Source organism: Hyposmocoma kahamanoa, unplaced genomic scaffold (assembly GCF_003589595.1).
Source record: "Hyposmocoma kahamanoa isolate Upper Pololo Valley unplaced genomic scaffold, ASM358959v1 102, whole genome shotgun sequence".
NCBI lineage: Eukaryota > Metazoa > Arthropoda > Insecta > Lepidoptera > Cosmopterigidae > Hyposmocoma > Hyposmocoma kahamanoa.
The window spans coordinates 12,933,429-12,959,600 of NW_020653337.1; the positions used below are offsets into that span (position 1 = coordinate 12,933,429).

Below are 26,172 nucleotides of genomic sequence, written 5' to 3' on the forward strand. Positions count from 1 at the left end.
AAAAGGAAAAAGAAAGATTTGCAACGTTGAAGTCTCAGTGCCATAAAAATTTAATTACGTACGAATGTAAAATGAAATGAAAAATACTAAGTACAACATTTAAGTATAACAATTCTTACCATTAAGAAACTATACCCAATCCATAACTGATCCCAATTGTCTGGGCATGTCGGAATAAAGTTGCTCTGACTGTGAATAGCTATTGTTCTCGTCGCAGCTTCGCATACTTGGCATCTGCAATGGGACGACGAACGTTTATGTTCATGTTACAGGCGTGGATAAAAATGTTCCTCAAGAGATTAGTATGTGATAGTAACATAAGTTCTATATTGAGTATGTTCCGTGACAACATGCTGTCTGCCCTCCGCTGACAAAAAACGCGGATAAGTGACAAAATATTTTTTTGAGAAATATCATAAATACCATAACCCAGTTTTAGAATATTGAAATTGTTTAATGATATTTCAGCTATGCATCGTTAAAAAAAAAAAGGGTAGGTCCCGATAAGTCGAACACGTGAATAAATTTTAACTGTTTTTAAAAGAGAATGTTGTTTTTTTTTCTATTAAAACTGATATTTGACCATTTATCACTTAGCCGCCTAGACGGCAGCTGTACACTTTAGGTTTCAGAGGAACGAGTCTTTGTCCGTACCTACTCGTTTTATTTAATACAAGTAGATATAGTGACAATTTTAATTAAAGGTTTAAGTACTGCATTATATTAAGTACAAAAACTCTCTGACATTGTGTTAATATATATAATTAATTGTGTATGTAGAATGCCTCTGATTAACTTACCGAGATATGTAATTTCTAACGTCTCTTGATTGTATAGGAGTCATTGCCATGGGCATAGGCTCTTGAGTTGACAGCCAGAAACTATAGTCTTCTCTTTGTGCGAAATCACAAACATCATTCAAATTGCAGAACATATATGGCATAGTAGAAAATCTTCGAAGGCAACTTCCTGGGGCACCTAAAATTATGACAAAATGAAGATTTTGCATTAGGTACCTAGTTACGATTATTACCATACCTCACTTTTAGAGTGTAACAAAAAGGTCGTCAGGTCTTCTTTGTATACGAATTTATGAGAAAAATATTACTTCAAAATGTGCATAATCAATCGCACACGTGAGCCATACTGAATGTTCCTGAAACTGGCCACTTGTAAAAGAAACGAAAAAAAATACGAAATTTGAAAAAGGAACTCTGTGAGGAGGTTACTTTTTACTTTATGAGACTGTCATTTGTTTTTTCCTTTTCATTGTGTTGTCGTTTTCAAAACAAAGTCGCTATTACAATGAATTTCAGTCGTGACAATTTTCGGGTCATGATTTTGAACGATTTTCGATGTGGCTTAAGTCATTAAGGATCGTATTCTAGAACTCTACTTAATGCTCAAGTCAGGATTTGAGTATGATTTAAAGAACTCGAAATCATACTCAAGTCCCTGCCATTAGGGTCGTATTTCCAGTGCTTGAAATCATACTCTGATCCTGACTAGAGCAATGAGTGGAGTTCTGGAATATGACCCTAAGGGGCGTATTCCAGAATGCTATTCAATGCTCAAGTCACGACTTGAGTATGATTTCATACACTAGAAACCATACTCAAATCCTTGCCATTAGAGTCGTATTTCCAGTACTTGAAATCATACTCAAGTCCGGACTTGAGCATTAAGTAGAGTTCTGGAATACGACCCTAATGGCAAGGACTTGAGTATAATTTCTAGTGCTTTGAATCATGCTCAAATCCTGACTTGAGCATTGAGTAGAGTTCTAGAATACGACCGAGAGTTGTCAGAGACTGAGACAGAATACGACTCTTAATCAATTGGCATTTGGAGATGAAATCCTATGTTGTAAATCCGTGTATTAGTAGTTCACTGAATTTAGATAGGACGTGATCATATCTACAAGACAATGTACGTGAATTAATACGATACCGTACGTACCGTACTTATTGAACCTGACAAAAAAATTACTTGTCAGCAAATTCGCACTACAGTAGGCATGGGAATGGAGCCAGGTGCAAAAGATATTGCGTATACATGAAATTTTGCACTCGATGAATACCGCATAATTTAATGGAATACCAGAAACGACTACGTGTAGAGTGGCGCCGTAAAATAATAAAAAAAGTTTAATGGAGGACAATAATTGGCTGTATATAATACCGTGACAGGTGACGAAACCTGGGTGTACTGATTTGAACCGGAAAGAAAAAGTCAGTCCGCAGAATGGGTCATTTCTGGTTGCCGACCAAAGATAAGAAAAGTCAGAGCATTGGTAAGAAAATGGTTGCTTCTTTCTGCAATAAATTAATTATTAATAATTATATTAGATATTACACTATTGTAGCGCTTGAAGACCAATGGACAGTAACTGTAAATTGGTATGTAAACACCTGCTTGCCCAGAGTGTTAGAAAAAATTCAGGAAAAGCGTCCTCGAAGCAATCCCGTCCTTCACCACGACAACGTCTCTGCACATTTCGCTAAGGTAACTAATGTACATTTAAAGGCCCTAAAATTGGAGCTGATGACCCATCCGCCATACAGCCCAGATCTTGCACCATGAGATTTCTTTTTATTTCCAAAAATCAACGATAAACTTAGAGGTTTCCGATTTACAGACTCGGATGCTGCGGTGAATGCGTTCCACAAACCATTGTAGAGGTCCCTACGGAAGACTGGTTCCACTACTTTTCACAATAGTTCCAACAAATGCAAAATACTATGCTTTGAAAAACAAGAAATCTATTTTTTATAAATATAATATCTGGTCTTACTTATCAGAATCCAGAAACTTTCAGTATGGCCTATGTATAAGTAATATAGTAAAGGGTATCAACATTACTTTGCGCGAACTTAAAATTAGTGTTTTGCTAAAGTTGTATGTTATCATAAGTACAATCATCAGCTGAGGTATGATAAGAGCTTTTCGTTAGACTCTCTTTACAAAAGAATAAAAATAGCTTACCCAGATCTTGTCCATGCGCTTTAGCATTAGCTACAATATGCATCAGAGAATAGCCCTCCCAAAGGGGCAAAGTTCCTATTGGACATTGTGGAACCGCTCTGGTTTGTGAATGAACGGTGAAATAGAATCCTCTAGATTTTGGTATTACAGATGGAGCCGCAGGTCCAGGGACTCCTTTTTCACCCGTTTGTCCTTGTAATCCTCTTACACCTGGGAAACCTTTTAGGCCTTGTAAACCTTGACGACCAGGAGGTCCAGGGTTGCCAGGATAACCCGCGTCACCTCTAACACCTTTGGAACCGGGAATACCATTTGGACCGAAATCACCAGGCCTGCCATCTACACCTGGTATTCCTTCAAAACCTGGCAAGCCAATTGAACCGGTAGGTCCAGGATGTAAGTCGGTTGCACTAATCATTTCTCCTTTATCACCTTTCATACCTTTGTTACCGGGATAACCAGTATTGCCCGTTGGACCTTGGTCACCTCTAATACCCATGGGACCTTGTTCACCTTGTAACCCAGGATAACCATCTCTCCCAAAGTTACCAGTCACGCCCTTATCACCAACAACGCCTTCAAATCCTATCCATCCCGCTTGACCACGTTCACCTTTGGGGCTAATACTATAACCTGGGTTCCCGACATTACCCTTGACCCCAGGGAATCCGGGTGCTCCTTCCATACCACGACGACCTGGTATGCCTGGGAATCCCATTTTACCAGGTCTACCATCCATTCCTTTAATACCCTTTGACCCTTGGAAACTCAGGCCGGGGCGACCTTTTATGCCTTTAGGTCCATCAGGACCGAATTCGCCTGGTGCGCCTTTTTGTCCCATAGGTCCATACCAACCGGGAAGTCCATCAATGCCGGGTTTGCCTGGTTCACCATTTTCGGCATTAATGCCTTCTAAACCAGGCAATCCTGGAGGACCTATATCACCAATGGGACCTTTAATACCAGGCAGACCATCGTCACCGGTCTCTCCTTTTAAACCTATATCCCCTTGCTCGCCTTTTCTGCCCTTGATACCTGGATAGCCAGAGTAACCTTTTTCTCCTTTCTCTCCAGGAGATCCCGTCAAACCCATATCTCCCATATCACCTTTTGTTCCGCTGTGAAAGTAATTTGGACCAGGGTCTCCTCTAACTCCCTTTTCACCCTGTAGTCCGCGTTCACCGTCAGGTCCTACATACCCTATATCTCCAGGAAGCCCGGGTATACCCATGCGACCAGGTTCACCATCAATTCCTCTGTCACCTTTAATTCCCGGTCTTCCTGTCGGTCCGATTATACCTCTGTTTCCTTTTAATCCATCAAAACCAGGTTTTCCAGGGCGGCCGTAAGCGCCAGGCCATCCATCGTCTCCGATTTCACCTGCTTCCCCCGTGGGGCCGAATTCGCCTGCGTCTCCTTTATCTCCTCGAAGTCCAGTTTTTCCAGGTGCTCCAGGATTACCTTTCTCTCCTTTGTTACCTTCATATCCTCCGATTGCTACGCCTGTATCTCCGATGTCTCCCTTTTTTCCTTTGAGACCGTCAAAACCAGGACGCCCTGAATACCCCGGAAGTCCTGGTTCTCCCAAATCACCCTTCATACCGCTGTAAGCATCATCACCTTTGAATCCTTTGGGGCCCGGAAAGCCATAGGCACCCATTACTCCTTTTGGACCGGGCTTACCGTCGAAGCCAGGTCTACCGGGTGAACCAAGATCTCCTCGGATACCTTTGAGTCCTGGTAAACCAGGGGGCCCGGGTTTTCCCGTGCGTCCAGGATATCCCGGACCTCCAGGTTCACCTCGTTGGCCAATTTCTCCAGCCAAACCTGGTTTTCCCATCAATCCTCGAAAACCTATATTTCCAGGTGGCCCTGGTGCGCCGGGCCAACCCCGTACTCCTCCACGGCCTGCTTCTCCCTTTGCTCCTTTCGGTCCTATATCACCAGATATTCCATTTTTTCCCTGTTGACCTGGTTCTCCAAGTATACCTCTGGAACCTGGTAACCCCGGTCGACCAGGTAATCCTGGGGCACCTTGTATTCTATCTCCAGAGATACCTTTACGGCCCTGTTAAAATTAATTAGTATATTTATATAATTATAATGTAGTAGCCCATTGGCTAGAGTATACTTGAAACATGCTGAGGGAAAATGTTACAGGGACGTAAAACGAGTTTTATTTATTTATTTACAAATTAATTATAATGTAATTTTTAAATTTATTGAATATCACGATGTTTTAAAGTGAGTCTTCTGAGTGAAGAAATAGATTTCTCACTCATGGCGCTACGGCAGAAAACCTACAACAAAGACCTGCAACAAGCACATAGAAAAAATCGTAAGGTCTGGTGATTCGTTCCGTAGCTCGTGCTCTGGTGCTCTGGTTCGAATCCAGCCAGAACGAAGGAATTTTTCTTAGTGTTTGTGTTTCTTTCAAAATCTTATTAAATAATATATAAATAATAAGAATTTACCGGTGATCCTTCAGGTCCCATTAATCCGATATCTCCAGGTGGACCTGTTTCGCCTTTATTTCCAATAGGTCCAGCTCGGCCCGGAGTACCAGAGTAACCGGGTTCTCCTTCGTTACCACGTTCACCGGGAAGTCCATCGCGACCCTTCTCACCAGGTAAATTACGCGGTGCGATATCGCCTCGAAAACCTTTCTGCCCTTTTGAAGCTGGAAGGCCATTGATCCCTCGTGGCCCTGGGTTTCCTGGTTCACCGTATGGACCCATATCACCTTTTTCGCCGACAAACCCTTGTATTCCAGGAACTCCCTGCGGCCCGCTGGGGCCGTCTCTACCTTTGTCACCCTGCACGCCTTTGAATCCATTGAAGCCAGTGTCTCCAATATCGCCTTTACTGCCTTTATACCCTGTAAATTTATAGTGTACATATACATATTATTATTGGTTTAAAGAAATTTGGTATTTCCGTTATGTTATTTTAATATCTAAATGCACTTACGAACGGCAATATTTAAGTAGCATAAAAGTGATGCGTAATTATTCGAAAAAATTCAAATAAAAAATTTTTCCAAATATTTTTTCTAAATTTGCAAAAAAATGAAAATATACGATTCGAACAGTCATATAATGTTCTACATTTAGATGTATCTATTGTAGTTTTATTTAACATGGATTATAAAATAAAATTGAGATGTTACAAGCAAGTTAGATTAAACGAGATTTGAAATGATCGAAACATAGCAAAAAAAAAAAACAGAATCAAAAGCGAAAAAAAATAGTCTTCGTCTGTTGCTGATGTCTTTGTTGCATCGTTTTTGCAAACAGAGTCATCATCGTGATTGCTATATGTGTCGATAAATAGCGGCTCCTGAAATGCTTTATGAACTTTACGGTGAAAGTGCCTATTATTTTCTTATAAAGTATTCGAAAGTATTCGAAAACAGTTAAGCGTGTTTGTATCGCAGCTAAATCAATATTTACAAATAATATATTCAAGAACAAGGCGGATGCAGTAAAGACGACTTGTAACATTATAAACAGCGAAACTGTAAGAGTTAAGCCTCGCAACTTAAAGATGTTAAAATATATAATTTTTTTAATTATCAATGTTCCAATCTCCAATAAGTCGTTAATGTCGTCACGTACCGCCGCTGACTCCTTACTAAAAGAAAATAGTCTTACTGGTTTATAGTTTAATGTTGTAGGAAAGGTGTACGAAATGATCCTTTGAGGTAAGATGATCCTTTTCAATTGTACCGAATCTAGTAACGTCCCTTAGACATTTTCTTTGGTAAAATGTAGGCCCCCATTCATTGACTTACAAATAAATGGACGACGGGTCTAATACAAAAACTACGAAAAAATTGTGTGACTTTCATCTTAGGTAAGGTTGATCAAAAGCTTAGGTAACTTCCGTTTTAAGCAATCAATTGAAAACACTTTTGTGTTAGAGGCTTTGTATAATGCTGTATTTACTTTTTAATGGCATGGTAACAGTAGATAGCATACAGGTTAGGTTGGCGAACAAAAAATAAAAATAAATAAATTGGGGCAAGATGATTATGGTATTGGCGTACGAGATGATCCATGATTGTTAACGAACTATTTTTAAATTGTATGTTTTTAAGTAGGTACGTAAACCTCTTAGTTAATAGAATAGAATAGAATCCATTTATTACATAACGCCACAACAAAAAGTTAAATAGTATGCAATACAAATAATATAGTAGAAGACTTGATTTAGTTTACATGATCGATCTCGATTAATAACAAATATAACTTTATCTTGTTTTAGACCAGGCCGCATAATCATAAAAGAAAAACGAATCGACGTGGGTGGTCGGAAGACTATACCTAATCTAAAGCACTGGATTCATTAAAACTAGGATGCCATATAGATCGGCAAGTAAACAATCGCAATAGGTACACGTTACGTCATTAAAAAGAAGGGTAAAAAGAAAGGGGCTGTCGGCGTAACGAAATATTTAGGTGAAAAAAAAAAAAACTATTTTCAAAACAGAACAGGAAATCGAGAAGAGAGAGAAATTGAAGACGAGGATGAATGGGCTATTGCAACAAGATGTTTCGTCGTTGGCATGTCAACTCGCAATAAGAAATAATATCGTCCACTCTTAGGTACCTACACCCTGCGAGGTAAGAAATTAATTAAGATTATTTGATCTCGAAGTTCCATAAGATTACATAAATAAAGACTGTGAAGTTTAGAAAGTTGTTGTTTTAATTTATTTTTACCAAAACTCAGAAAAACTCAGAAATTTCTCGTAATAGGGGTAAGGTGGTCCCCTGGATCATCTTGCCCATACCCTTAGGATCATCCTGGATACTCCGGTGTCCAAGACGATCCTTTGGTAGGATTTAAAAAATATTCAAATAAAATAATGTAATACGTTGTTAGTAAGACAATATAGTAGTATCAGTATAGATACTGATACTATTATATAGTAACATACTACTACATACTAGTGTATTATACAGTAATATAATATACATAACATGTAAACAGATAAATGTTTTATACTTGAAGCTGAATATCTTTTCTATCATCACTCTCCCTTAAGGGAATCATCTGGTACCTTTCCCCTACTCACAACCACAAAAAACATTATTATAACCTTGATAGACACAAAATACTGCTGATCTTTCAGTTAAAGTAACCAATTCTATAGTTGCTGTTAACTGAGTCTTATTTAGCGTGTCTTTTTAAGAAATGAAAGAAGCAAAGTTATCCATGGTTCCGAAAAGAAAGAAAAGATTCTTTCTTAACAGTGCAACAGTGTTTCATTCTACAAAAACGGAGTTTCAAAAATCGTTGACAGGATGAACGAGTGTAGTGTGAAGACCAGCCTTAGAATGAACGTAAAGAATACCTACTAAATACAAATATCCCGACACTTGGTTAATTGAAGATTGGGGCAGTGGAACTGAAACTAAAACTCGCGTTGTAGTTGTCAGGAAAACGTTTAATACGGGGAAAGCATTATGCTGCCATTGTCTTATATTCATCTGCATGCTCGAGTTCTTTAGCGTTACATCTAGCCAATGCTTCAACTATAAAGGGTGTTAATTTGAGACGGGGCAGCAAGGCCAGGTACCTTAATCGTTGTAGTTACAGGAAAACGATTCTAGAAGACTATCGAAGAATTTTGAAGATAGTTTGATTGGCATTCACATATTTTGAATAAATAGTACAGTCAGGAAGATAAAAGGCAATTTTTATAACATTTTTTTATAAGGATCACGAGTCTCTATGGGACCAACTGAGGTAAGAGTACTCGAAATGTCAGAAATCGCATAAAACTTTTTACCATACATTTTGTTGGGACATATTTAGTAATCATATATTCTAGGTAGTTAAGGAAACTAACAAATTGTATTATGTATTTCAAAATAAAAACATTAACAAAAAGCAAAATAACATAAAAAGTCTATGATGGTAAGTTCTCAAATTGATTGCCGCCTTGGCGGATGCATCGATTCGCTTTCTTCCGCAAAGAGCAAGTAGCGGCTGAAATTTTACTCGAATAGATTCCGATGAAAATTGCTGCAAGTGTACTGCAATACAACAGTGTTCAATTCTTGAACACTGTTGTATTTTTAAAATTTAATTTCTAACATAGCAACAGAGAAAAAAATGAAGGGGCGTCAGAAGAGTAGTGCGAAGTGGCCATTTGATAGGCCCATGTGTTCTAATCCAGGTAGTACTTCAAGCAAACAGGTGCACTCAACTGCAATATTGTCACTATGGTCTCACACAAACAAAAATCGACAACACTAGTTTATTTTTACAAATACACAGATAAAACACACATTCATGTCATGTTAGTACCCAGAATAGGCCTATAAAAATAAATCGATTCTCATGAATATACTAGAGACGAAAAGTTACCGACGTGACGGTATCTATATGTATTAAGTACTAGTTAATCACATATATGAAAAATGTAATCCCATCCTTGACTAGACTGGATGTAGAGGATTTCTTTTTGCAATTTTGCGAGTCGTGTAACAGTGGTATTGTTTTATTTGTATTTGCCAAAGGAGATTGCCCATTGACTTACCAATAAATGGATAACAATATATACAATCCAAAGTCTAATCAAAAACCGCGAAAAAACGTCCGGAGTTTTTCCGACTTTTTGCGGTCAGCGTTGAAGCAAACAAGCAAAACCAAAAACAAGCATGGCCGGAGTTAACCTATACAAACATACAGTGACATGAATAGAAATATAAAAAATAACTAAAACATTTAATTTAAATTGTTAAGTCATTGCAGTATTGCTTAATTTTGTTTGCCACAATTTAAAGGCCCATAAATAATCCAAAGTTAGCTTCTACTGGAAATAACAAAATGCACCATATTTAGCTTCTTTTTTGAAAACTACTTGAACACAAGAGTGATGGAGTAGTCTTAATGTCAATATTAATTAATTTTATGGTATTATGTTGAATTTTATACGAATTCACTTCAAGTAATAATGTTGTGCAGATATATATAGGTACAAATATTATAAATGTGAAAATGGCTGTGTTTCTCTGTTGATAGTTCCGACGTGCATTGTGCGAAGTGCGATTTTTCGAATTTTTGGATTTGAACTAAACGTAAACTCAAAGTTTCATAATCTCGAAAACCGATTTATAACAAAACCGTTATGCTTTCAGGGGAGTTTGGTTGCGTATCATAAAGAAACGATTAAGGTAGTTTGTAATATTCCTAAAATAATTTAAAAAAAGTACGTTTGGGATTACAAAAATTCGAGCAAACATTATTTCGGGCAAATGTGTTTTCGGACTTCTGATTGATAACTCCAAACAGTAAAAGGAATACAACAATATTTCGTCAGTTATTTATTACTAACATTTAATAAAAAGTCATTTTATAAATAATATTAACATTAAATCAACTCTATAATTTCTTTGTTCTAAATCCTATATCTAAATATTTCAATTGCTTGTGACTCGAAAATTGAAATTGACGTTACGGGTTTTTTCCTGTCTTTTGCGCATATCTTGTGTAGGATAAGGATAGTTAGCTATTTGGTTATTTTGATTGCTTTTGTAATTTATGTGTATTGTATGTAAGTATGTACCCGTATATCTACTTTTTATTTTATTTTTTTTGATGTTGCATGATTTATGATGATTTATATTAAAACATTTGTAATTTATTATCTTTATTTATAATTAATTAAATTATTAATTTAACGTACAAAATAACGGAGAAATAAATTTGAATAAACTTCGTTACATAATCTATCGATAGAAATTGGAGTTAACATCCTGGGTTAGACTGGACGTAGCTGAGATTTTTTTGCAAGTTTGTATGTCCCAAGACGACGACATATTTTATGGAGCACTTGACGCAGTGAATTCGATAATGTAAATGAAAAAACATCGATTTTAAAGTAGTGTTTATTGTGCGATGGTTGTTTTGTGCTTATACCTTGACAGAGCGGGCTGCCTATCAATGACGCCTCCACTCCTATATGCTCTAAGATCTCCGACATGTAATGCTTGTAGGTACTATTCGACCACGACGATAACATTTGTATCCTTATTTCTTCCATACTTACGCGTGCAAAATACCCACTTCGATGGCCATTTCTCTTGAAGATATGTCAGGAAAAGCTTCGAGAACACGAGGTTCCCGTACCAATAAAGGATATTTGACTCTATACCACTCCAAAGCAGCTGTACAGTTTGTACCATTTAAATAATAGGTATGTTTCATTGACCTACTAATAAATGGACATCGGGAGTCGCGCTAAAAAGTGTCCGCACCTATAGGGCGTTAAAATCGCATACAGAGCGTCAATCGCGCAACAGTCTTCGTTTGTTCACCTGACAGCGCGGTTGTCAATCATGCAGTACCATATAATAACTTGTAAAAATTACTGTAGTAAAGTGTAAAAACTGGATTCTGTATCATATTTTCACTAAACAAATATATTGTGTTATCATAGTTATCATTTAAAAGTGTTATGTTGTACAGTTGTATAGTATTTAATTTATAAATAAATAATTCGTAAATTTGAATTACAAAAGCAAACAAAATAATCAAATAGCTAACTGTCATTTTTCTACACATTGCATGCGCAAAAGATGGAAAGAGACCCATTACGTCAATTTCAAGAAGCTTATATAAACTTCTTGGTCATTTTGAATTATTCGAACCATAAGCGATTGAAATATTTGGAACAAAGAAATTATAGAGTCGTCTTGATTTTAATCTTATTTTTTAGAATGACTTTTTATTAAACGTTAGCAATAACTAACAAAATATTGTTGTACTCGTCTTACGACTAGGAATTAACTACTAACCTATCAGAAGTCACAAAATACATTTGCCCTAAATAACGTTAGCTCGAATTTTCATAAAGTCAAATGTATTTTTTTAGGAATATTACAAAACAAAAGCTAATTTTGGCTTTGTGAGAAGCATCAAAATTACTTGAAAACGTAACTGTTTTATTATAAATCTGTTTTCGGAATTACGGATATTTGAGTTTACGTTTAGTTGGAATAATGGTAGATTTCTTATAGCACACGCTTATTTTCACATTTGTAATATATGTATGTATTCTTGAAGTGAATTTATACAAAATTTGACATAATAATTACATAAAAATTAATCGATATTTACAATAAAGGCTGCACCATTACAGTTGTGTTCTAGTAATTTTCAGTCGAAGCTAAATATGGTGCATTTTGTTAAGCTTCCAATATAAGCTGAATGTGGTGTTTTTGGGCCCTTTAAATTGTTGCAAGCTAAATTAGGCAGTACTACAATGACGTCACAAATTAAATTACATGTTTTAGTTTTTTTATATTTCGTTACATGTCACTACGTTTGTATAGGTTAACTTCGGACATTTTTTTCGTGGTTTTTGTATTAGACCCGACGTCCATTTGTAGGTAGGTCCTTTGTACGCTTCCAATAAGTCTAAGCGTTCTACATTTGAGAACATTTTGATTAAAAATCGTATTAAATGTGACAATTCGCTATTAACAAAACAAAACGAAGCTGTTCGAAATTTAAAAAATAATGATATGATTATAATTTGGTTTTACTTAATTCTTATTTGTAGAGTAGTGGCCAGTTTCTTTTCTAACAAGTTTTCATTTAAAATTTGTGGTAAAGGGTTATTTGCGATTTCTGACATTTCGAGTACCTACTCTTACCTCAGTTGGTACCATAGAGACTATTGATCCTAACCGGAGACCGGATCGAATGGCACAAAAAAGTTTGTTAAAAATTACCTCTTATGTTGCTGAGTGTACCATTTTTTCAAAATATTTCAAAATTCATGGATAGTCTTCTAGAAACGTTTTCCTGTAACTACAACGAATAAGGTAGCTGGCCTTGCTGCCCGGTCTCAAATTATAAAAGAACATCTCAGGAAAAGTATAGAGGCATTCGAAATGTTGGCATGTAAACGAATGGTGTACCTACGTACATTGATTTAAATTTCACGATTTTCACACAATATTGGATTTTAAATGCAGGGCTCAATCGTGTATAAAAACATATTTTATTTACCTCAACGTAACGGACGAGTTTAAAATCAAATATTGTTTGATGTACCTACGTCAACAGCACATCAAGCTATAGACTTTTGTCCGAAAATCGTCTCCAGTGCAACGGAACAGTTTGATGTGTTGCCGTCTGTACATATTATAAACTCAGAAAGTCACTAATGAGGAAGTTCTACGACTAGTTGCACAGAAACGAAAGCTTTATCAAAGAATGAAACGGCGAAAAATTGCATATCTGGGTCATGCGCTTTCGACACGACCATACGAGTTCCTGTAACTCATTGGGAGAAGTCGGTGGTAAAAGGAAAGCTGGTCATAGAAAAAAGTCATGGCTGTGGAAAGCCTACGAAAGTAGACTGGGGTCGCGTGTGCCGCTCAACTGTTTAGCCACGCCAGAGATAAGGACAAGGTATGCTGAGCTTACAATCAGCCTTCACTAGTTACAGATCCATTTCAATACTATCGACTATAAGAAGGTTCGAACGGACTAACGACAGAGCCTATAAAGGCTGGCGGAACTACCTTATTAAAGGAGCTAACCAAACTCCGTTTTAACTCCGTTCCTCACACTAGCATCTAGCACTATACCGGATACATGGAGCGTGGGCGTGGTGGTTCTGTGTTTCAAAAAGGGGGACGAGACCCTTCTGAGAAATTCATGTCTTGGTTTCAAAATGACGGCTGTTCTGTGCACAATGCACAAAGAGGAGTGCATATTTCAATATTATATACCCAGACAGAAGGGTCGGCCGTCTGGTTTGAATTTCACAGCCCCCGCGCTCACCGGACTTAGGTCGTAAGTAGGTGAAAGATCTATCCATATTCCATACCTTTTACTCCTACGCGTCCAGGATAGCCTTTTTCGCCTTTTATGAGTTTAGCTGTAATTTCCGATGCTTCTCCTATTTCTCCTTGGAATCCATCATCACCGGGTTCGCCTACCTGCCCTCTAAATGAAATAAATTTAAAATATTAAGTAAGATAGTGGAACCAATCATGGGCGGTTTAAGGATTTATTTTTTGTTTTAGTCTTTTAATTTTGAAGAGTTATCCTGTTGAACTCAAGGAAAGGTTTAATTGATTAAAAAGTCTTCCAATAACGATTGAAAGTGCTTTAATCATATTAATTAATAAAGAAAACATTGTTATTTGAGAAAAAGTAGACCCTGTTTGAGTAACCTTGTATGGACAGCCCAATTTCCAATTATGGACACCCCGTCATGCACGGTTTTCAATCATGCACACCCCGCCGTGGGCCGTTTCCAATCATGGACACCTAAACAGATCAACTATTTAGCCAAATTAACAAATTCAATCTTAAAAAACGAGATCTTGCTTGGTACTTAAACGAATGGTGTGTCGTTTCATATAACCTATTTGTGACTGGTAACAATGGGTGGTCATTCGCTACAGTGGCTACAGTGCCATGTCTAAAAAATCAAATCCAGTAATGGACCACCAGTGGCGGACACTGTGTCCATTACTGTGTAGATTTAAAATAATGTAACAAGTTAGAAACTAAATTGAAAGACTGGCTTTGTAAAGATGGTAAACACAAGTAAAGCTAAATGAAATTAAAAAGAAATGATAAAATCCGATTATGGACAAAAATGCTCATAATTGGATAAATAGCTTAATGAAATCCAGTAATAAACACTTAAAATTTTCCAATAGACATTATGTTATTCTTTTACGGTAATTATTTGTTTAGATGCTTAAAGTAATACCAATATATAAAATAACCACAGAAGTCACCACACTCTTAAATATCACGTTCAAATATGATTATAAAAAAAGTAAGTGAGGCGCGCTCCTAATAAGAAATCCGTTTTATTTTAAATTTGTTATCACCGTCTTATTTCGCACCATGATAATGGCGAATAAAGATGGTAAAATTGATGATGGAAAAATTTAACTGATGTCTTCCATTTTGATAAAAAATGACAAAAAGTTTTGAAAGTGAAAAGAAATAATTAGCGTTTCCTTATGTTTGGCGGTATAGTTAAAAAATGTTCATGATTGATGCACTGTCCATTGTCGGTTCAACTACTTAGGTACAAATATGAATATATGCGTTGTGTAATTTTTGTACAGGTAAACTTTAATAGAGTGGCCAAAAAGTGGTTAGTCAAAGGGTGTGTTTTAGTGTCCACCCTGTGATAAATTTACTTCAATGTTAAGGATCGTAACACCTAGCTTAGATCTGATCTGACTTTAAAAAGTCACAACTAAGTCGGCTTTCATCATAATTTGTGCTTTAAGTGCTGTATTGTTACTTTCTTTTGTTTCATCATTTGTATATTTGTATGTAATGTGTTCTTAACTATTGCGTGCTATGACAGTACCTTAGAATAATAACGCATAGAAACCTAGCTCGCACACGCTAAGTGAGGCAAATTGTAGGACGCCCTATGGGCTTACACGAACGAGCGGGCTGTCAGTGCTCAAGGTCAAGTTGCACCGCGAGCAGCTCAAACATTTTTGCTAAAAATGACGAAATGTGCGGTGATTGGGTTTAAAAATAGACCAGACAAATATAAAATAGACACTAACATCACATTCCACAAGGAAGTAACGCGTTTCAACTTGTATTTTTATGTAAACATTCACTAAAACAGAAAATTAATTTCGTTGCAACAAGATACGAAAATGTTGCAAAGTAACGGGTTTTTTCTCCCCATTTTGCTATTCTGTTTCAAAATAATTATATTACGTAATTTTTTGAGAATAGGCAATATCGCGACAGTTGCAAATTTCTACAAATGTACACCGCCGCAACAACATTGTAGGGAATTTACGTTAGCTATTTTTACGAAATATATTTAGTATTTGCCTTCATTAGTTTCATGTGAAAAATCATTATTCTTGTTCATCATACACTCATTTAAAAAAAATGTCTTGCCCAGATTCAAAACTTCTTAACTAAAATGATTTCAGGAAACTAACACTGACTAAAAAGTCATCGTCAGTTCTCCAAAATCGTGTATAAATAACTTTCAGGTTCAGGTTCTTAATTGTTATCGTGTACTTTTCATATAAACATACCCACAGATAATATCAGGCTATTTATATATTCAAATTCGATAGTCGCACTTAAACTCGCTTGTAGGTTTTTGTTCACGTATGAGTTGAATAAGAATTGGGTAGTATTTAATAAGGTGCCTACAGATTTGCTCGACATTGTCGATCGACAGTAACGATTGAGAATTATAGACGTTTTCGAGGAGTTTTAGAGTGCTTATTACGAATGTAGCATTAATTTCTAAATCCAAGATGGTTGACAACAATTTTCAAAAATGTATTTTTGGTAAACCATAAGGAAATGGCATGTATATCTGAATACAAGATGGGGGACAAGACTTCTAATTCTTCTTCTTCTAATTCTTTACCATCTTGGATTTAGAAATATGTGCTATATTCGGAATGAGCAGCCCCTAATACCTTGAAAACGACACCCAACTTGCCATTATTCGAAAAATCGTGCCCGCCATCTTGGATTTAGAAATTAGTGCCATGTTCTTAATGAGCACCCCCAAATACCTCGAAAACGACACCCAACTTGCTATTATTTGAAAAGTCATGTCCGCCATCTTGGATTAAGAAATAAGTGCTATATTCCTAATGAGCACCCCCAAATACCTCGAAAACGATCCCCAACTTGCCATTATATGAAAAATCGTGCCCGCCATCTTGGATTTAGAAATGAGTGCTATATTCGTAATGAGCACCCCCAAATACCTCGAAAATGATACCCATATTGCATTTATTTCAAAAGTCGTGTCCGCCATCTTGGATTTAGAAATAAATGCCATATTCGTGATGAGCACCTCGAATACCTCGAAAACGATTCCCATATTGCATTTATTCGAAAAGACGTGTCCGCCATCTTGGATTTAGAAATGAGAAAAGTCGTGTCCGCCTTCGTGTATTCAGATATAAATGCCATTTCCATAAGGATTACCAAAAATAAATTTTTGAAAATTCCTGTCACTTGACGTTGTCGATCAACAGTAACGATCGACAAAATCGAGCAAATCTGTAGGCACCTCTAACTGAACGATGAGTTAAGCAAGATACAATGTCCCCACTTTTGAGGGAAATGTTATTCCATGGCATCATTATTTGTATATTTGTGTGCGTGCCGACGAGCGTAAATACAAGTTGCTTACGCCTACATGAATTTGATTTTTGCCTCACTTGTGACAGTTCGTTTTTTATGAAACTATCATTTTATGCGTTATTATTCTAAGGACAGCACATAAGTGAGGGCAATGTGCTTCATCGTCCTGTGTAGCTCTGTTATAGACCCATTTGACATGTAATTTTGAAGCTTCTGTTGCACAAGAGAGTCGTTGCTAATAAGGTTGTTTGCATATCGCGTCACCGAGCCCAAGGCAGCTAAGTGAATACAATTTTAAGCGAACCTACAAAGAACAAGTGGAAAAGCATAATGATTTTTCTACGTAACTTTTGCTATCAAAGAAACATCTAAATCTCTAACATCTTTTGATCAAAAGAGTGATTAATTCTAGATTTTTGCACTAGAACCAAAGAAATCACGACTTTTTCGGTGCCATCAGATCTAAGCTAGATGCCACGGTTCATGAGATTGGAAAACGGTGCCACCGGAAAAAGCTTATCGCAGCGGCAGCGTAGACAGTAATTTTAACACGAACTGACTTAAATCAACTTTTTTGTGTGTAGAACCGCTTTAAACTCGACTTTTAGATTATTATGATGCTGAAATAACACGTGAAACGGGCTTTATTAAACAGAAATAATAAAATTTTATAACTATGGACACCGCAGTGAATTCATAGGTGTTAATCATGTTAATATGTAAATGTATTGAACTCAGCAAGAGGAGTAAGACGAAATAAATACTGTGAAACTCAAAAATAAATCGAATTGTACTGTGTTACCAGTTACTTACGTTATTACCATTTACGGCGGTTATTTAAACCAGGGCCCTGATTTTAACTCAAATCGGAACCGATCCGACCGGGTAGCCCACCCGCAATATTATACGCCTCGACTCGGAAAAGACGCTGTTTCCGATCGGGAGAGGCAATCAAAATCAAGCTATATATTTGTATTGTAAAAACGAGCGGTTCGTTATGTGTTTAGGCTTTCGGGTTTTCCTCAGAGAAAAGTTTAAGGAGCTGGTATCATGACTGGTATCACTGTACATAGACTATATAATATTTTATATGCCCGTAAAAATATACATAATTTCAATAAGAAAGAAAATATCCATAATATTAACTTAGAGCTAAGTCCAAACTCATGGTACCACAAGTTTCGTTTCACCAAGGTAAACGACTCTTTTATGGGGAACTGTATACGTTTATGCAATAAGATTTCGGAGCATATATTAAGATTATCATATCATGAGTCTAAAAACTACATTAAAAATATTTTGATATTACAAAATTGAAGACTACGTGTAAGATGTATGGAAAGACGACATGGCTCCAGAATCCACACAAATTTGATTCAAAGTGTATTCCATACCATTTATTTGGAAAGACCAATCCCTAGAGTTTCTTGCTCGTTCTTCTCAGGGAAGTCAGCGTAGTGAACGAGAAGTAGCTTAAATGTGACGTTTACAAGTGTAAAGTTATTTTACCTATGGAATAAATGATACTTTGACTTACTATACTTACTTAAATTAAGGTACTCCCTTAGAATAATAACGCATAGAAACCTTGTCCGCACACGCTAAGTGAGGAAAATTTAAGCGCTCCCAATGGGCCTACACAAGCGGTCAGGCCGTCAGTGCTCAAGGTCAACTTGCATCGCGAACAGCTCAAGAATTTTAGCTAAAAATGACGAAATGTGCGGTAAATGAGTGTAAAAATACGTCAGACAAACATAAAATAGATATTAACATCACATTCCACAAGGAAGTAACGCGTTTCAACTTGTATTTTTATATAAATATTCACTAAAACCATTGACACCGAAAATTAATAATACCCAACTTGCCATTATTCGAAAATTCGTGCCCGCCATCTTGGATTTATAAATAGTGCCATATTCACATTGAGCATCCCCAAATACCTCGAAAATGACACCCATATAGCATTTTTTTGAAAAATCGTGCCCGCCATCTTGGACTTAGAAATGAGTGCCATATTTGTAATGAGCACCCCCAAATACCTCGAAAATGATACCCTTTATTGATTGCATTTATTTGAAAAGTCGTGTCCGTCATCGTGTATTCAGATATAAATGCCATTTCCATAAGGATTACCAAAAATAAATTTTTGAAAATTCCTGTCACTTGACGTTGTCGATCAACAGTAACGATCGACAAAACCGAGCATATCTGTAGGCACCTGATCGACATTGTCGATCGACAGTAACGATCGACAAAATCGAGCAAATCTGTAGGCACCTGATCGACAATGTCGGGCAAATCTGTAGGCACCTTTAACTTAATGATGAGTTAAGCAAGATACAATTTCCCCACTTTTGAGGGAAATGTTATTCCATGGCATCATTATTTGTATATTTGTGTGCGTGCCGACGAGCGTAGATACAAGTTGCTTACGCCCACATTAATTTGATTTTTGCCTCATTTGTGACAGTTCTTTTGATATGAAACTATGATTCTATGCGTTATTATTCTAAGGGTACTCCTTAATAAAATAATTATTGTACTTCTTGTAGGTACATATATTTTCTTCGCCATTTATTATAGTTGTAAAACTAATTTCGTTATTTCAACAAAAATAAACACATTACCAACCTTAAACCAGGTTCTCCTTTTTGACCAGTTAAAAACTGTATTTTGACTTGAGCTGGTTCTCCCTTTCGTCCAGGTATTCCATCTTGCCCAGGTATTCCGTTATTTCCCGGTCGACCCGGAAAGCCCATTGCACCCATATACCCTCTCATACCTTGGCGACCCAGGTCGCCAGGATAACCAGGCCAACCTGCATCACCGGGAAATCCAGCGGATCCAGGGAAACCTAACAAAAATCTTAAGTTTAGTACAATGAAATATTATATTCGAAATTAGTGTCACGATGTACAGATTTACGCACCTTTATCTCCATGAGGCCCTGTGGTTAACGGTAAAGGTGGCATTTTCAGTACGCCATCGCGTCCCCTAACTCCCATAATTCCTTGCATTCCTTGTGCACCTTTATTCCCTTTAAAGCCTGGGATTCCTTTCTGGCCAGGTGTCCCTGCAACTCCTTTTATTCCTCTAGGTCCAGGTAAACCCTCATATCCTCTGAATCCTTTTAAACCAGAGAATCCACTGTCGCCCTTTGAACCCATAGGTCCAGGAAATCCTAAAATGGACATTGATCACTTTATCAAGTGTCTACATATAATAGGTACACAATTTTATGCTAAGTATTACTAGGATCTGAAGTCCACGCACTATATATAGCTATAGCTTAACTTAGTAGAAATATGAATTCCATCCGGTTTTACTTATAATTAGATCTCTTTCGTAAAACGTCCATTTGAGTTTAAAGGCACAAAACATATAAAAATTGCTTCTTTAGGTAGAAATCAGAAGAATATTACTTTTGATCACTGTTTTAATTATCATTCTTGGTTGTTCTAGTGATACTTTAAATTACTTAACGTTACTGAAAAGTGTTTAGTTACCTGATTGACAATATGGACAATCATCACCACGTTTGCCTTTTACTCCAGGGAAACCTGGTTGTCCAGAAGTACCAGGTTCACCAGGATTTCCTGGTCGCCCGGGTGGACCTGGTAGTCCTGGGAGCCCCGTGCCTTCAAAACCTTTACCAGGTAATCCAGATCGACCCGGCTCACCTATGTCGCCCCGGTCACCTCGTGCACCATCGAAGCCATTGATACCAGGTTGACCATCCTCTCCAATAGGACCTATTACTCTAGATCCTTGAAACCCTTTTGGCCCCAGCGGACCTTGAATACCAGGTATTCCCATCGGTCCTCGTTGACCAGGCAATCCTTTAAAACCATCGCTACCTGGTTCTCCTTTTCGTGATGTACCTGGCTTTCCTATCCTTCCAGGAAAGCCTACCTTGCCGGGGTATCCTGGTGGTCCCATTAGACCAGGGTAGCCAAGTGAACCATCTATACCTGGTGCTCCTTTACGGCCTCGAAAACCTAGTGGACCTTGAGGTCCTGGACTTCCAGGTAACAAAGGTTCATCTAAAGTTTCGTCATATATGCCTGGTTCTCCCTCTGGGCCTTGAACTCCAGGTGTTCCAGGTCGTCCGTCTTCCCCAGGATTTCCTGCCAAACCGTCTTCTCCAGATTGGCCTTCATATCCTGGAGCTCCCTTGTCACCCTTTAGGCCTGGAGGCCCAATGCTACCCCTATGACCTGGTTTTCCTCTCGGACCATCTTCTCCTTGGACGCCCTTATAACCTTGTTGGCCGTTAAGTCCAAATGGTCCCTATAATAATTAAGTCAATAAATGTGTGTTATGGAACACATTATATAGAACTATTAAAAATATGTACTGATCGATGGACTTAAAGTTTGTAAACAGTTCAACTCACCGGTGGTCCCCTAGATCCTCTTTCTCCTTTAATTCCCTTAACTCCTTGCGGGCCAATCCACCCTTTTAGTCCTTTGTCTCCCTTAATGATAACCGTCTTATTTGCATGGAATTTATCAGTAGGCCAAATGGTTGGTATTAGTTTTCCCGGTTCACCGGGTGGTCCTGGTTCACCTTTCTGTCCTGGCAACAAATCACCATCCTCACCGGGGTCTCCTTTGTAGCCAATTTCTCCGCGAAAACCGGGTAATCCCTGAAATAATTTATTATTCTCATTTCTGTGCAATTTTTTTTTCTAATTTCCGTAAAATTACACGGCATCTATATGTATAATAACATGTAAATTTACCTGGTCTCCTTCTTCGCCAGGTCTCCCACTATCTCCTCTGTAACCCATTGGCCCTGGTTGGCCTGGCGGGCCAGTGTATCCGAAAACACCTTGATCCCCTTTTGCACCTCTGGAGTTCGATCCTCCTTCTCCTGCCAAACCTTGCATGCCTTTTTCGCCAAACGGCCCTGGTAGTCCTCTATCTCCAGGAGGACCGACAACACCTGGTGGACCTTCAACACCATCCACACCACTGCAACCATCCATACCTGGAAGACCCCTGACACCTTCCAAACCCGAAGGACCCTAAAATGTGAAATATTTAAATCTGCATATTGATACATCTACGAACGTAGTACCATCTTGTACATTTAAATGCTTTATTGTACCAAATACATGCATACATAGTATTTACTTATTTTTAGATGGATTTTTAGTGAACCAGATAATTTAAATGATTTCCTCATACCTGCGATCCTGTGTAGCCTCGCGATCCATACGGCCCTTCAGGACCCTAAAAAAAAACTGAATTAAATAAAAAAATTTACTTATCTAAGTAATTTGAAATTTTTAGTGTATTGCTTACTCGTTCTCCTTTGTCTCCGGTGTCTCCTCGTTCACCCCAATCGCCGGGTTCACCGAGCGCGCCTAGACGACCCTCCGGGCCATCGTCACCGTACTCCCCTTGGGGGCCCTGAACGCCCGGCGGTCCCATATCGCCACGATCCCCTTTCAAGCCCGCACAGTCGCAGAATGTCTGATTACATACCGCCTGTCATAGAAAAAAAATTTCGTTATGGAAAAAAGATTCAAGTTTGTAATAAGAAAAATATTTTCAAACATTTTTGGAAAAAGGATGACGTAGTTACATTGGCAAAAACTTGTTTAAATAACATTAGACGGTCCGGCAATCACACACGTTATATATAAATGCTGCGATGTTCACTGTTCAAGATTTGGCGGACATAGGCAAAATCATTGAAGATGCCTCTGTCGCAGCGATTTTTCTAGGGGGCTTGACGCCGCGCTTCGATCCCCTAATCATGGCTTTAGAGAACCCTACGAGTACCGTTACAAGCGAGCTCGTAAAAACGAAACTTTTAACAGAATTTTCGAAATCGACTGTGAATGATGAAGGTTCTAGTTCAGACGCAGCTTTAGGTACGTGTGCATTTAAAGCAAAATAGCAAGGTACGAGGAGTAGTTTGCTACAATTCCAAGAAGCCTGGACACGTCAAACCGGAATGTTCACTCAACACAAAGTCCAAAGACGAAGGTTTGAGCATGGACAAGAACAAACTCTCAAGTTTATTTGGTGGATTGAATGCGGGTGCTGAAGAAATCTCCTTTGACAAATGGTACGTATATTCTGGAGCTAGTGCACATTATGTCTCGATGATCAGAATGGTTAGTAAATAATAAAGAATTTTTGAGACATTATCAAGTGCAACAACAGTCGATTTGCTTATTTTAAATACGTCTAAAGCGGAAAGTGAGAGTAAAGTCACAAAAATTTCAGATGTAGTGTTTGTTCTAAATACTAATTTGATTTCAGTTAATAAAGTTGAGAATGGTTTTTGTGTTGTTTTCGATACGAAAAGCTGTACATTTTTTAATACAATACAGGTGATGCAGTTTTACATGGGTCCTGTTGTGGTGGATTATATTCGCTGGATTGTACGGTTAGTAGACCCTTATCAGCGTTCGACGTATAGTGTGATGTAACCAGTTTACGTTTATGGCATAACTTGGTCACTCATGCCGCATAGGATTAGACAAACTTAAAAAGGATAATCTACGTACGTAGTGTACACCGAGTTTATTTGCATCGCGCGCACAGAAGCATAGAAGGTAAGCAAGATAAAAACCTTTCAGATCTGTATAGCACATAAGGACAACATCTAAATTGGAAATTATACATTCGGATTTTTGTGGGCCAATTGGTCCAATGTCTGGAAAATCTTTTCAAGGGAATAAATGCTTTTACTTTTATAGATAATTTTAGCCATATGGTTTTTATATATTGTATTTCATCTAAAAATGAGTTTTTTTTAACAGCTTTTATATGTTTAAGTCAATGGTCGACAGAGAAATGGGTTTGAACATTAAATCTTTGCGATCCGATAGTGGGACTGTGTATGTAAATAGAGAGTTCTTAATATTTAGGCAGAAAGGGTATTAAGCATCAAACCACAGTGCCATACAACGCACAACAGAACGGTATTTAAATAGAAAAAGAGCGTTGTATGTTTTCAGACAGTTCTCTTTCAAAAAGTTACGAAAGAAACAGCTGTCTTCTTAGAACACTTCGCATCGAGCTCTCAACGGAAAGACGTTTATGAGTTATGCCAAAAAGCCAAACCTCATTTAAAAGTTTTTGGCTGTCGAGGGATGGTGAAGATTCCAGATCTATTGAGAAAGAAGTAAGATCCAAAGGCTGCGCAATACATTTTTGTCGGATATTCAGACGACCGACAAAGTTGCTTGTTTCGCGATCCAAGTAATCGAAGAAGGTTAGATAAAGGACGAGATGTGGAGTTCTTTGAAGAGTCTTTCACTGTTATAAAGGTAAAAAAATCCATCAGTTCCTCTGGCTACCCACAACGAATCTTTTTTGGAAATTATTCATAGGAAGGAGCAGAATACTATGCCGTAAATGAAGAAAACACTAATGACTTGAAGCTAACAATAGGTCACAATGTTTCAGATTTTGTTAGCGTCGAAGATGCTTCTGACTAAGAGTATGAAACCGAACAGACTATGGTAAAGCCTGAACAACGGTATCCACTTCGAAATAGAATAGTTAAGAAAAATGTCATCATTTTGATTGCAATGCTGCTGTATCATGTGAACCTGCTGAGCCCCAAAGTTTTGTTGAAGCTATCAAAGCAGAAGATAGTGCAAGCTGGCAGTATGCTATGCAAGTTCAAGTTTCAGGTGCTGATTACCACGAAACCTTGCTAAAGGCTTTACTCAAGTTTCAGGTGTTGCTTACCAGTTGTTCGAAATTCATCTCTACGAAGGTACTCTTATCACTTTAGTGGCAGAAATGGGTATTAAAATGCTACAGCCTTGAACATGCAGCGTTCCTAAATGGTGAACTGGAAGAGGAAGTCTACATGCAACAACCTTAAGGTTTCGTCAAAGATGGTGAAGAAGCAAAAGTTTGCTTGTTGAAACGATCGCTCTATAGTTTAAAGCAAGCAGCTCGAGCTTGGAATAATAAATTCCATCCTATAAGAATAAATTAAACCAAACATTGTCCTTTATAGGTTTCATACGAACCTCTTCGGAACTGTGCATAAATGCACAGTTAAAAAAGTTTGGTTACCAAACTGTCAGCCAAGCTGTTTATATCAGAATATTCTTTCCATCCTCTAAGATCAGAATAGTCCTTAGGAGGGAAAAAATATTAATAATGTAGGGTTTATTTGGTTTCCATAGTCTAAGATCTTTATATAAAAATCGTCTTTCGTCACTGTCAAAACAGAATTGCGAAAATATTTCTAAGACTTTAAAATTAGATTACTGTTTAGTTTTGAATGTGAAGGGAAAGGATGACAAAATGTGCGTAAGTCAAAAATAATAATAATAATAATCACGCACACACTCAACACTAGGGAAACCCTGTGTCGCGGGTGCCATGGACACACACGTAGACAACCACAAATTACACCCAAACTCACGAGAGAAATAAATGTAGGCCATACACATATTTCTCTCGGCCTGGGAATCGAACCCAGGACCTCTGCATGGCAGTCCGGCATGGTAACCGTTCGGCCACGGAGGCAGTTAAAAAAACGTATATTGAAACAATTTTGACACGTTTTAATATACAAAATTGTAAGCATATTATGTCGACCCCACAGGAGAACAATAAGTTGGATAAAGGTAAAAATAATTAATTAAAAAGTAATGAATCCGGTGAATGTTATCCTTACCAATGCGTAATTGGTTGTTTAATGTTCCTCGCAATAAATTCAATGTCAGATATAGCTTATTCATCATCATCATCATCAACCTATTTACCCACCGCTGGGCACGGGTCTCCTTTCAGACAAGGGTTTAAGGCCATAGTCCTCCACACTGGCCCAATGCGGGTTGGGGACATCACACGTTTTCCGAGTGTTGTGAACCTTCTTCAACGTGCAGATTTCATCATTCATAAACATCAAATTAAATTTCGCACATAAATTCTCGAGTAACTCAGAGGTGCGAGCTCGAATTCGAACTCTCGACTTTCTGCTTGAGAGGCAGTAGGTCAAACCATTAGGCTACCACTATACATATATATATATATATATATATATATATAT

The 26,172-nt window shown here is 37.7% G+C and overlaps 1 protein-coding gene across 2 annotated transcripts in view; it reads right to left on the reverse strand.

Moving 5' to 3' along the window:
• The window catches only part of LOC113234581 (collagen alpha-1(IV) chain-like), a 41,988-nt gene that overhangs the window by 851 nt on the left and 14,965 nt on the right, over positions 1 to 26,172 (reverse strand). Inside the window, exons 2-14 of one of the 2 annotated variants that reach the window (XM_026469944.1) lie at positions 22,443 to 22,628; positions 22,326 to 22,370; positions 21,878 to 22,162; positions 21,530 to 21,781; positions 20,640 to 21,423; positions 20,063 to 20,314; positions 19,765 to 19,987; positions 13,841 to 13,959; positions 5,460 to 5,863; positions 5,032 to 5,053; positions 2,986 to 4,434; positions 801 to 978; positions 120 to 234 (exon numbers count right to left, since the gene is read on the reverse strand). In XM_026469944.1, the coding sequence (XP_026325729.1) occupies positions 120 to 234; positions 801 to 978; positions 2,986 to 4,434; positions 5,032 to 5,053; positions 5,460 to 5,863; positions 13,841 to 13,959; positions 19,765 to 19,987; positions 20,063 to 20,314; positions 20,640 to 21,423; positions 21,530 to 21,781; positions 21,878 to 22,162; positions 22,326 to 22,370; positions 22,443 to 22,628 (4,314 nt within the window). Of the gene's footprint in view, positions 1 to 119; positions 235 to 800; positions 979 to 2,985; positions 5,054 to 5,459; positions 5,864 to 13,840; positions 13,960 to 19,764; positions 19,988 to 20,062; positions 20,315 to 20,639; positions 21,424 to 21,529; positions 21,782 to 21,877; positions 22,163 to 22,325; positions 22,371 to 22,442; positions 22,629 to 26,172 lie in introns of both variants that reach the window. The other variant, XM_026469937.1, reaches the window with a different exon arrangement.